This window comes from Homalodisca vitripennis, chromosome 3, assembly GCF_021130785.1.
Source record: "Homalodisca vitripennis isolate AUS2020 chromosome 3, UT_GWSS_2.1, whole genome shotgun sequence".
Taxonomy (NCBI): domain Eukaryota; kingdom Metazoa; phylum Arthropoda; class Insecta; order Hemiptera; family Cicadellidae; genus Homalodisca; species Homalodisca vitripennis.
The window spans coordinates 206193568-206207432 of record NC_060209.1 but is presented as its reverse complement, the minus strand read 5'-3'; the positions used below and the strand labels follow the sequence as shown (position 1 = coordinate 206207432).

The following is a 13865-nucleotide window of genomic DNA, read 5'->3' as shown; positions in this document are numbered from 1 at the left end:
ATAATGAATCTGATTGAAGAGCACAACACACTGCAGGAGGGAGTGTTGGTGAATGCAGACTCTGTAGAACAGCAGAAGCATCATGGGGAACAGTGGTGTAACTAGTACTTGGCTTTGGGATAATGAATCTGATTGAAGAGCACAACACACTGCAGGAGGGAGTGTTGGTGAATGCAGACTCTGTGGAACAGCAGAAGCATCATGGGGAACAGTGGTGTAACTAGTACTTGGCTTTGGGATAATGAATCTGATTGAAGAGCACAACACACTGCAGGAGGGAGTGTTGGTGAATGCAGACTCTGTAGAACAGCAGAAGCATCATGGGGAACAGTGGTGTAACTAGTACTTGGCTTTGGGATAATGAATCTGATTGAAGAGCACAACACACTGCAGGAGGGAGTGTTGGTGAATGCAGACTCTGTAGAACAGCAGAAGCATCATGGGGAACAGTGGTGTAACTAGTACTTGGCTTTGGGATAATGAATCTGATTGAAGAGCACAACACACTGCAGGAGGGAGTGTTGGTGAATGCAGACTCTGTAGAACAGCAGAAGCATCATGGGGAACAGTGGTGTAACTAGTACTTGGCTTTGGGATAATGAATCTGATTGAAGAGCACAACACACTGCAGGAGGGAGTGTTGGTGAATGCAGACTCTGTAGAACAGCAGAAGCATCATGGGGAACAGTGGTGTAACTAGTACTTGGCTTTGGGATAATGAATCTGATTGAAGAGCACAACACACTGCAGGAGGGAGTGTTGGTGAATGCAGACTCTGTAGAACAGCAGAAGCATCATGGGGAACAGTGGTGTAACTAGTACTTGGCTTTGGGATAATGAATCTGATTGAAGAGCACAACACACTGCAGGAGGGAGTGTTGGTGAATGCAGATTCTGTAGAACAGCAGAAGCATCATGGGGAACAGTGGTGTAACTAGTACTTGGCTTTGGGATAATGAATCTGATTGAAGAGCACAACACACTGCAGGAGGGAGTGTTGGTGAATGCAGACTCTGTAGAACAGCAGAAGCATCATGGGGAACAGTGGTGTAACTAGTACTTGGCTTTGGGATAATGAATCTGATTGAAGAGCACAACACACTGCAGGAGGGAGTGTTGTGGAATAAATCTTAATAAATCTATCTCCTACCCCCTCATGGGAACACATACAGCTTGAAGTTAAGGTAAAAATAATTTTTATTTGTTATTTCTTTGAGAAATACAATGGTGTCATTGGTAAAAGCTATGTGAAACAATCATGTAATAATTCAGAAGGTATGTTATAATTTTACTGCGCTAAAATTGGTCATGATGTATGAACTCTTCCAGGCTGTCGAAGGGTTTTCTCATTAGTGGTGGAAAAAGGTTGACAGTTTACCTGCCTGTGTGAAGAGAGAGGTAATGAGCTGGAAGATTTGGATGTACTTGGAACCATTTCTTGTGTTGTGGTCATGCATGTTAATTCCCTGTGGCAAGTCTTTCCCATCGGCATACAGGATGGATTCCATTATATAGAGGCCAATTACAGTCATTATTTTAAAGGTTTTGAAAGCTTACCGGCTAGATAATATCTATCTACTATGTACTAATAATCTAATATGAAAAGTCTACTATACCTATGCTTATAAATGAATTGTACGCTGATATGTGTTCTTTCAAGAAAAATCACTACTTCTGGTTGTTCCCTGAATAATGTATATATAATAATGTCTGCACTCATTTTGCACCCAAGATTTATTGATAAGGATGCAATGGTTTTAAAGATTTTAAATAAACACTAACTTTATTCATACAAAAACTATGTGATATGCCAATATATTTATAAAAAGGAGGTTCTGATGTAAGAAACAAAAGTATCACTACCACTATAATATAAAAACCATGACTCAGCACAGAGGTATGCCTCTAACTGAAATTATCTCAGGGATTTTCATTCCAGTTACAGGACTGGTTGGTAAAAGTATGACTTTGTCAAGAAACTTATTAATTTTGTACCGCTACTTGTGGGAGAGGGGGACACCCCTCCATACATACCTGTCCCTGTCAACTCAAGGCCTGAGAAGTTTTCTGGTGTTGAATGACATTGTGCAGACTGTCTACGAATGCTGCTTGATCATTGGGGATGAAACCCAGGTACGCTCGCTTCTCGGCGGTGTACAGGAGGATCAACACTTTGATGTCACAGGTAGACGACGGCAGACTGGTAAAGTGCACACAGCCAGCCTGTCAACACGTGTTACAACAGCACAGCTACACTAACTTACATAAAATGCAGGTAATCTCACTTCTCGCTCAACTCAATAATTATTATAACAAGTTTGGTACTACCATACTAATACTTCAACAGAAAATTGAGTTTAATTGGTCAGTACTACATTATTGTAGTCACAAATTCATATTGTACCAATAATAAATGGACAAAAATCACAAAAGCGATAAAATTGTGTATGCAAGTCTCCTACAGTTACTGTACTATATTTTGAAATACTTGGCATGTTAGTAAAAATTCATTGATTTTTGTTTATTTTGAGGATGTGATCCAAGGCGCTGTTAAGCTTCTTAATTCATTTCACAACACTGTCACCCATACAACCTATTTCCTAGTAAAAATGCTACAAATTGGATAGATTTGGCAACAGACATAACCATGACTAAAGGGTGCTACAGACTGCTGTAACTCATATGACACTACCCAGCAGAGATTACTTCTGGCGGGTTTATACCTTCCAGTTGAACCCACCACTGGGTACAGCAAAAACCGATGTGTCACTTCAATCTGGGCAACCTTATGGATGTCCAGGAGCGGCACATCACTAACGCAAATGTCGAGATTCTGGGGTTCATGGACAATTCGATAGGTCTAGTCTACTGTGGGAGATGACTGTTGGAGTTGGTGGGGTTTGTTCCCTAACCTCAGAGGTTCTTGTTAACCTCAACAAGGGTGTGCTACCCCCTGCCTGCTTTGGCTGGAGAGGCTGGTTCAGAGCTGGCCTCCCCTTCTTCCGAGGAGACATGACTTTGAGATGTAGTGCCCTAATTCTTCCTCATGGATCTCGATAGGAGTCGGCCCCTACTCCTTAACCTTACTTACTTACTCCTGTGGCCACTCGAAACCCAGATGGTTTTTGACCTCGCCAACAATGTCTCTCCAACTTCCTCTATCTTGAGCCACTTCCAGTGTAGCGCCAATCGTTCTTAAATCCTTCTCCACCTGATCTCTCCATCGCATCCTGGGTCTTCCCAATGGCCTCACTCCCTCTGGTTCCCCTCGCCACACCTTCTTTATCATTTTATCTTCTCCCCTACGGGCAACATGGCCCATCCATCTCATTCTTTTACTCCTGATCAGTGCAATCACATCGGGATCTTGATATATTTCTCTTAGTTCTTTGTTCTTCCTGATCCGCCAAATGTCTCCTTCTTGAACTGGTCCAAAAATTCTTCTTAGTATTTTGTTTTCAAAGGTTATTAACTGTTTTTGGGATTTCTTTGTGAGTGCCCATACTTCTGACCCGTACATCAAAACTGGTTAGATCATGGTTTTGTAAATTCTTAATTTAACTTTCCTCATTAATAGTTTGCTTTTGATAAGTTTTGCAAGGCTCCAGTATGTTCTATCTGCTGCTGCTAATCTACATTGGAATTCAACTTCTTCTCTATTGTCATGTGTTATCGTCACTCCTAAATACTTAAATTCCTTTGTAGCCTTGAAATCATGGTTGAGTACTTCTAGCTTTTCTCCTTCCTGTTCCATTCTTCTGCTTATTTTCATGTAGTGCGTCTTGTCTTCGTTTACTTGTAATCCTACTTTTGCAGCCTCAACTAAAAAGGCTTCTACTAGTCTGTTTAAGTCCTTCTTTCTCTCAGCTAGAATGGCTACATCATCTGCAAATGCCATGATATTGAACTTATCTCCTAATTTTACTCCTTCAGGCATCCCCTTTATCTTTTTTAGTGCTTCTTCCAAAGCAAAGTTGAATAGAATTGGTGATATTCCATCACCTTGCCTCACTCCTGTATTTATATTAAACAAGTTTGTGTACTCCTTTCCCACCTGTACTTTTCCTTTGGAGCTGCTTACACAGAGTCTTGCTAGACTTATCAGTTTATTTGGGATATTAAACCTTTTCAAAATGTTCCATAGACTACTTCTAGAGACACTATCGTATGCTTTTTTAAAGTCTATAAATATTATATACAGATCCTTATTGTATTCATAGTATTTAGAAGCTAGCTCTTTCATTATAAATATCTGGTCTATTGTAGATCTTTCTTTCATGAAGCCTGCTTGATGATCTTCAATGTTTCTATCCGCATACTCTTTGAGTCTATTCAATATTAGCTTGGATAATATTTTGTAGGTTGTGTTGAGTAAAGATATACCTCTATAGTTTTTACAGTCCAGTTTGTCGCCTTTTTTGTGAATAGGTACAATAACTGCCTCTTTCCATTCTTTCGGGGTTAATTCCGTTCTCCATATTTTTATTATCATTTTGTGGAGGTATTCTAAAAGTGAGTCACTTCCATGTCTTATTAACTCTATTGGTATTGCATCATCTCCTGGTGCTTTTCCCTGTTTTAAGCTTTTTAGCACATCCTTTACTTCTTCTAATGTAGGTTCTGATATCTGTTTGTCATAACCTGGTGGTCTTTCTTGTTGTTCTTCTGTTTCCGCTTTCTCTTGCTCTTCTTCTGTTTCTGATATTGCTTGTTCTTCCGAATTTAGAAGATCTTTGAAATAGTTTTCCCAGACCTTGAGTACTTCTCTAGGTTCATGTATTATTCTTCCTCTTTCATCTTTAACACCCTGGGGTTTTGGTTTAAAACCTTTTGGGAAGAATCTTATTCTTCTATAGAAATCTTTTGTATTGTTGTTAGCGAGATCTTCTTCCGCTTTCTGGAGGGTATTATTTATATATTTTCTTTTCTCTGTTCTTAATGTACGGTTAACACATCTGTTGATCTCCTGATACTCCTCTTTGTTTTCGATTGTTGCATTTGTCAGCATCTTCTTCTTTATGTTCCTTCTTTCATCTACTAACAATCTGCATTCTTCTTTAAACCATGGTTTCTTTGGATTTTTCTTCTGAGTAAAGATTTTCTTTGCTGCTTCTTTTATAGCCGTTTTGAAATTTGACCAAACTTCTTCTACTTCTTCTACTTGTCCTTCCCGGTCATTGTATTCAGGTTCTACTTCTTTTGTTTGTAGTGCAGCAAACCTATTACTCACCTCTATTTGGTACTCTACCACTTTGTGTCTCTCAAAGATTATCTTTCCTTCCACTTTATTTTTTTCCCTCTTTTCTATCTTTATTCTTTGTCTAATATTGGTTTTGACTAGATAGTGATCTGATCCTAGTTCTGCTCCTCTCAGGCTTCTAACTTGTGTAACAGCTCTAGCGTGCCTTGCATCCACCAAGACATGGTCAATCTGATTTTTTGTCAGTCCACTGGTGAGGTCCAAGTTTGCTTATGTATGTTTTTACGGGGAAGTCGTGTGCTGGCTATTGAAAAATTTAATGCATCTGCAAAGCTTAATAGCCGTTCACCGTTGTCATTGGATTTTTCATGTAGACTTTCCGATCCTGCCGTCTTCTTCCACACCGCTTCTCTTCCTATTTTTGCATTAGCATCTCCCATCAAAATTTTAGTATCATAATTTGGTATGTCTAGTGTTACTGCCTCTAGTTGAGCATAGAACATATCTTTATCTTCATCATCACTTTGTTCTGTTGGGGCATAAAAACTAATGACGGATATATTGTTAAATCTACTTCTTAACCTAAGGTAACACATTCTCTCACTAATTGGTTTATAGTCTATCATAGCTTCTAGCCAAGTTTTTTTGATGGCAAAGCCTACTCCTGCATAATGCCTACCATCATCACAGCCACTATAAAGAATTTGGTAACTTTTTGTGTTTATTTTGCCACAAAATGGCCATCTGCACTCTTGTAGAGCTACTACGTCCATGTTATATAGCTCTAATTCATCATTCAAAATATCTATTTTCCCTGGGACAGCCAGGGATCTAACATTTCATGATCCAAAATTCAAGTCCTTTTGTCTGATCTGGAGTCTATTTCCATAGTTTCCATCCTGTTCCGAGGCTTGTTGACGGTTCTGAACAATAGGTTTTTCTGGGGTAAGGTTGTTAGCCCTACGCCCAACCCCCAACCTGGAGGACCAGTCCATTGCAATCCAATGGCAGATTGAGTTGTCTGGCTCTAGCCTACTTCCTCAGTGCTAAGCCCACCGAAAAAGCGTTTCCCGTCCTGCACTACAGGGAAGTACCAGCGCAACTCTTGTCAGTGTCTTCACAACCGTCGCCACTGGGACTAGCAGTATAGCGACTTTTGCTACTTAGTAGAAAGGACTCTACTTGACACTACATACCTTAACCTTACCCATCCTAAATATGCTGTCACTCACTCCGGAAGCATCGCAAAGGTTCTTACAGGACTAAGTGCAATTTATAAGCTGCTTGTCCTAAGATAACAAAAAAGGGTGACTAAAGGGTGCTACAGACTATCGTAAATTATATGACATGTACAGTGTTGTGGAAGAGAGTATTTCACATCTTGACTGGGCCAAGACATTGACCCCCTGATTCTGTAGCTAGAGGTGGATTGTAGCTTAAACACAATAACTGTGGTCAATGCACATTACTACCATTCTGGCTGACCTAGAGTGGGTATATGACTTACACAGCAAAGGTGTTAACTAACTCATAATAAACAGTGTCTGACATATTTATTAAATATCATGTCCAACCAAACAATGACATTAATTAGCATAAAAATGTTGTTTAAATGATAACAAATCATTGTATTATATATTATTTATATAAAATCACATTACTCTATTATGGAGATGTGAGCTAAAAAAATTACAAGATATTATAATATGACACTTACAAAACCAGAACACATCATTCTAGTGAGGGACTCGAGAGCCTCGCAGGGCTGGGGGTAGAACAGAACTGATTTGGAGTTTTTGAGGTACGCTCCGCCAATGTTTTCTATCAGCTGTTTGGGTATCAGCTGCATAATCAGCTTCTGAGGCCAGGAGTCAGCTTTCCTAAGCATACAAAAATTTGTATTCAAACAAAGTTTTGAAAAGGATATCAATATAGTGATAATAAGGACTACTTCTCTACTGCACTGATAATTCAATGTAATACTCTATCCCGTTTCTACCAACCCCATTATACAGAGAATCGGTGGCTGACTGACACAAACTAAATGCAACATGATGAAGAACCCAGTAGATTACTAGATCTCGCAGTATCACTTCTTTATGTATAAAAACAACTGAATGAGTAATGTTGTGAAATGCAACTGAAGAACACTACTTACAGTTCTGGCTCTCCATCTTTGCTGTGGGCAGAAACTTGACAGGGCACATGTCTTGTGTTCTTCTGGGCATCGTTGGGTGTTTTGGACTTCTCGATCCACTCCAACATGCCCTGCCAGATGGTGTGAAGTTCTTGGCTTGCCTGCAGAAATAATCATTCTTCATACATGTCTAACAACTGTATGATAATAACCAGATGTCTAACCACACTTAGTCAGATAATGTGCCATCCTCCCAGTAGCGTAGCCAGAAATTTCGTTCGGGGGGGGTCCGAAACCGGGGGATCCGGGGGACGTTTTGTGTGTTATTTGCCTATGAATTCACTGGTAAAAGGTAAATACCAAAAATATGGAGCTTTAGTAACTACGCCGTATAGAAAGTGGAAAGAAGTAATAGGCAAATTAAACTCTCACAGCAACTCTAGTACCACAAATTTTCTTGTATAGCTACAGAAACTTTACGAAGTTCGATTCTGGCCAAGTAGAAAGCACCAAAGTGATGTTGGATTCACTGGATAAGAAATAAAAAGATCAAAACAGAGCTTCACTCAAGCGTATAATTGACTCAACTATATTCTGTGGAGAAAATGAAATACTCCTTCGGGGACATTGGGCCACTGGTGACGGCCGAAAACCCTTTATAAAAGAAGGGCGATTTTCGAGCGTTGCTCGGGTACAGATCAAACTAACGGTCGGAAAATGCACCGGAAAAACTCTACTGATTAGAAGTTCGGCCACTTTGGATTTCACTGATTGGGGTATTTATGAATGAGTTATAATGACGATTTTCTGTATCATTACACTGTAGACGAGTATATAATTATCGGAAAAATCACTTTCGGTCGGAAATAAAATACACCTGAAGAACTTCAACTACTTCGGACTTCGGTTGTTGAGGTAAACGTGGTATTCTTTTATTGAGTTAGGACGACGATTTTTTGTTATCATTAAACTGTACTCGACTACCTATATAATTATCGAGAAAAAAATCACTTCCGGTCGGTAAATACCAAAGAAAAGCTCTCTACTGATTCGTTTTGACGATTTTGGATTTCACTGGTTGAGTGGTTGAGGTAAAAGTAGTACTTATAATTATGTTAGGACATTGAATTTAGAGATTAATTCAACGCCGACTAATAAATATATAATTATCGAGAAAAAAAAACAAAAATAATCACTTCCGATCGGAAAATGAAATAATACCTCAGTCAGTGAAATCCAAAGTAGTCGGAACTTCTTATCAGTAGAGTTTTTCCGGTGTATTATCTGACATAAAGCGATTTTTTCAATTTTTATTTGATAATTATATAGATATTAGTCGGCGTTCAATTGATACCTAAAATCAATGTTCTAACATAATTCTAAGTACCACTTTTATCTCAACGACTCAACCAGTGAAACCCAAAATCGTCAAAATCTGAATCAGTAGAGCTTTTCCTCGGTATATTCCGACCGGAGGTAATAATAATACTTTTTATTGTGTCAACAATAATAAAAATTGCATACAATCGTCAAATTAAATTATTTAGATATATGTATATCTATTGCCCCCATTCATACCCGTTCATACGCAGTCCACACTTATTCCTAAGACTGATACATACTTACAGCCATACGTTTTAAAATCTTCTAAATTTTACCACCAGAAATAGAGGATGATCGAATTACTTTAAATTTCATCCCAGCGGCTCATCTTAAAATCTTCCACTGAATAAAACACCCTCGACACCAAAAAGTGTCTCAATCGAGCTTTAAATTTTGTTGGTTCATTCAAATTTTTGATTTCATCAGGGAGCTTGTTGATCAGCTTAACACCAACCTCGGATGGCAAACGTTTAAATGTGGCTGTTCTGTGCGGATGTAACCGAAGGTTGTCCCTGCCTCTTGTCCCGTATTGATATACGTCCCTGCCCCGGACGAACTCGCACTTAAATCGGCAGAACAGGGCGACATCGAGGATGTAGAGACAGGGCAAAGTTAGCAATCCAAGCTCCCTAAAGGCATCTCTGCATGAATTTCGGGATTTCAATTTTGAAATGATGCGGACAGCTTTCTTTTGACTTCTAAATACTCCCTCAAATTTGTATTTAGAACAGCTGCCCCATAGCCTCAACTCGTACATTAGATGGGGGTGTACAGGGCCGAAGTAGGCCATTTTTAGTACATCCCGGGAGCAAAATTTTGAAAGGTTCCGTAGAGCATAAATGCCTGAAGAAACCGTTGAGCAGGTACTTTCAATGTGATTGTCTCAAGTCAGACTTCGATTAAGGTACATTCCGAGGAACTTGGTGGAATCAGTTTCCTCTATGAGGACATCGTCCGCCATCACAGCAGCGCGATCCTCAATCTCTCTTTGCCGCAAACAGAAATTTAGTGCATTTGATTTGGAGTTGTTGGTCCTCAGATTTAATTTAGAAAAAAATTGAATAGGTACATGAATTCAGTTCTAAAAAGTAAATGATTTCTAATTCATGTTTTGTTGGAGCTTTAATGCAGAGCGTTGTATCGTCAACATACTGGACCATTTTCCCTCTCAGGAGCGATGAGTTCCGCCTGCTGATGTACACAAGGAACAAGACTGGTCCAAGTATAGATCCCTGTGGGACTCCATAGGAAGAAAGTCGCTAATTTAAAATGATTTAATTGTTTTTTTTTCTCGATAATTATATATGTATTAGTCGGCGTTGAATTCATACCTAAAATCACCGTCCTAACATAATCCTAAGTACCACTTTTACCTCAACCACTCAACCAATGAAATCCAAAATCGGCAAAACTTGAATCTGTAGAGAGCTTTTCTTCGGTATTTACCGACCGGAAGTGATTTTTTTTCTCGATAATTATATAGGTGTGGTGTACAGTTTAATGATAACAAAAATCGTCGCCTAACTCAATCGAAAACCCCACGTTTACCTCAATCATATAAGTCCAAAGTAGTTGAAGTTCTAATCAGTAGAGATTTTCAAGTGTATTTTCCGACCGAAAGTGATTTTTTTCGATAATTATATACACGTTTACAGTTTAATGACACCTAAAATCAACGTCTTAACTTAATTCTATGTAGTCACTTTACGTCCCCACGACGAATTTGAACGAAGTGGTCGCTAATTTAAACTGTTCGCCGTGTTACGGTTCAGGTTACTTTACGACGTCACGTGACCGCGCCCTATAGAAATACCGTGATTACACTACACTATCCGAAAGACCGAGCCCAAAAGTATCGTTTGATACTTTATGATTTAAACGAAAGGACAATTATATTTTTAACAATGGTCACTTCAGTGAAATCAATCAATTTAATGTTTGTAGACAAGAGTAATGATAACTGTCCTTTTGTCTCCTGCTCCATGCTTTATTTTTTAATATTTCTTAAAATTTCGGGGGGGGTCCGGACCCCCTGGACCCCCCCCCTTCGCTACGCCACTGCATCCTCCACTAGCCCTCTGGAACTACCATTCTTCATACATGTCTAACAACTGTATGATAATAGCCAGATGTATAACCACACTCAGTCAGATAATGTGCCATCCTTCACTAGTCTGCTGGAACTATCATTCTTCATATACACAAAACAATATGTAATACTCAGTTATTTACACTTCCAAATTTGAAAAATGTTAAGGTTCTCTTCCTATTAAGTTTGTTTGATGGGTTAGACTGAGGCTTTCTGCCTTACATATCATCTATATTGAGCAAACAAAAATTAAAATTAATGTATAACATTTTTTAATAAAATTAATATATTTAAATATGGGATTAGTTTTTGATTTGCTAACATAACTAACTCAGATGTTAACATGTGTCTTGATAACAAAAGTTACTTAATGGATTGCTTTTTATCACGATAAATATTTTCTGGTAGTGATTCAATTACCAGGAGTTTCTTGATGACATTATAAAATAAAAGTTGACATATACTACATTGTTGGGAAGAAGATTGAACACAATCTTAGAAAAGGTTGGAACCTTGGAAAAGTCTGAAATCTTAAAAAGGTAGTGCTTGCTATTAGATAATAATGGCCCATTTGATTAGAGTCACATTTATTAAATAATGGTTTTATAGCTGTATATTATATTTAACCTTCTAAGTGAAAATTGTAATTTTAATATAATATATATGTATGTATATATTTCATCCCATCCAAATAGTAATGATTTATTTTCTATTGATTTAACCCATTGGCTTTGTATCACGGAACGGTTCCTTGACAGCTAGTCTGGGCTCAAAATTTATATCACGGAACCGTTCCGTGACAAGTACAGCGCCATCTAAATAATTTTTTTTTTACTCCTTTTTTAAACGTTAGTATAAATTAGACTAATATTGTTGTAACACATAAGAAAAACTGCAATACTACAATTAATTGAAATTTAAATGAATAATAAGTTACTATAAGAATATTAGTGTACTAAAAGAGAAAAAAATCAATATTCTTGGAATTTTCAGTACCGTATTTAGAAAAAACATTTATTCTGACAAACTATGCATATATATATATATATATATATATACACATATTCTAGTATTGCTAGGTATAGAAATACATTTCAAATAAAATAAAAGTAACAATGGGGTACCTATTTTATTTTATATTATTTGAGTAAAAAAAATAAGTTTTTTAATTTAAAAAATTCCAAAACTTTTTTAGTTCGTATATTATTATTTTTAAATTATGAACAAATATATCACTATCTATTTATTATTAAAGCCCATTTCATGTTAATCCAAAAAGATATAAAATATAACCAAATAACTTGAAAAATAAATTTTTTATAAACATATAACAAAACTTAATACGTTTTAGCATTTTTAATAGGATAACTCCAGTTGAGCTGATAGTAAAAATATGTATAAGCCAATGGGTTAATGGCTTCAATTAACCCTCCTACATTGAAAGAATAGAGTATAAAACCTTTTCAAAATGTTACAATTAACATTAAAGGATTAATTTGTTCCAACCTTAGAAAAATCATTAAAACGTCTTCCAAACAATATGTGGATGTTTTATTACTAGTAACTACTAACTAGTAAATGAATATACACATTTTCCAATATTAATTTTATTCTTGTGAGGCCTTTCAGAATCAATGATTCCATCATCAGGTAACTTCATTTAATATTCATTTACTACCGTAGTGATATTAAATTAAATTTTTTCAAAGATTTCATTCAGTATGGGAATGATTTATTTTTGTATGAACATCAAGTTTTCACATTTTTTTTATTTAAATTAGTTTTGCCTAGTTCCTAGACTAAGCTCTCTTATTGGTATTTTTAGCTTTCCTAGTTGTTTTCTCTCTAATGTACATTTCTCTTATCTACTCAATGGACAAAAGAAAGTAAAAGAATAACAGTAGAGTCATTTAATTAGAGCATTTAGAGTCAAATATAGCTTTAAATTATATTATTGCCAAACACTCTATAAATATCTTTTGCTAGTTTTTTGAACAAGATAGGCTCACAACCATAGGCGTAGCGTGACCTAATAATTTGGGGGGGGCACGGGGGACTCCGGGGGGGGGGGGGGGTGGTTCCGGTGGAAACTTTTTTGAAAAACTACCACTTAAGAACTAAAGTAAAGTATATGTGTATTTTTTGTTAAACATTGGTTTTAATCAATTTTTACTATATTGATGGATTGTAAAAAGACTCAATTTCAAATTATACAAGTTTATTCTATTCTAGACATAACTGCAAGGACATTTATAACACAAAAACAAATTTGTGTACAAGACAAAGTTTTTAAGGTGAACAGAACTACAGTAATGGTTTTCAACGAACCAATTTTCGTTACTTCTAATGAAGCATTAGCCTCCTATCGGCTAGATTTGAAAATCTGTCAACTAACAGATCTAGTTTTTTATCTTTCATGTATTCAGACGTCAATTCTTGCTCAATAGGACATCAGGGCAAGCCCACTTAAGCGGTCCTTCTGTCATGAGTGCTTCGAAGAAATGTCTTTAGCCTTCGTAGTGTAGAAAACGATCTTTCTGCGCTTGCTGTTGTGATAGGCCACGAAAGTGATATTTCTTTATAGTAGCTGCCAAACATCTGGTGCACTGGCTTGAAGATCATTCTCAATAAAAAAATCAGCCAAACTCTTGGAACGTTATTCTTGTGGTTGCTTTGTCTGTTTTGGACAAAATTGTTCTTTGCATAACAGTGAAAAAAAACTTAAGATGTACAGAGAAACTTAAAGACAAGTTATAAAACTTTTGGATTGCCATAACAGCGTTGTTGTCAATTTCGGTTCCCAATTAAATAGTAACTGGGCAATGCAGTTGATTTTATCATAATCGTTCTTGGAAAAACGAGATTGCAGGTTTACAATTACTGTGTCTAAAGCAGCAAAGTAAATTGCCAGTCTTGAACATCTGTTCAGGTTCAGGTGATTGATGAAATGCAGCATCTGAAGAGCTACTACTAGCTTCAAGTTTTTTTCGGAATCTTCCGTTTGCGTGGTAGTGAAGGCCTTTCAAACTGACAAAACCTTTCATACCATATTTGTT

At 37.1% G+C, this 13865-nt stretch overlaps 1 protein-coding gene across 1 annotated transcript in view; it reads right to left on the bottom strand.

Annotated features, from left to right (window-relative positions):
* LOC124358574 overlaps positions 1-13865 on the bottom strand; it is an 83774-nt gene that overhangs the window by 17298 nt on the left and 52611 nt on the right. Inside the window, exons 14-16 of the mRNA XM_046810877.1 lie at positions 7359-7498; positions 6918-7080; positions 2035-2223 (exon numbers count right to left, since the gene is read on the bottom strand). Of these exons, the coding sequence (XP_046666833.1) occupies positions 2044-2223; positions 6918-7080; positions 7359-7498 (483 nt within the window). The 3' untranslated portion in view covers positions 2035-2043. The remainder of the gene's footprint in view (positions 1-2034; positions 2224-6917; positions 7081-7358; positions 7499-13865) is intronic.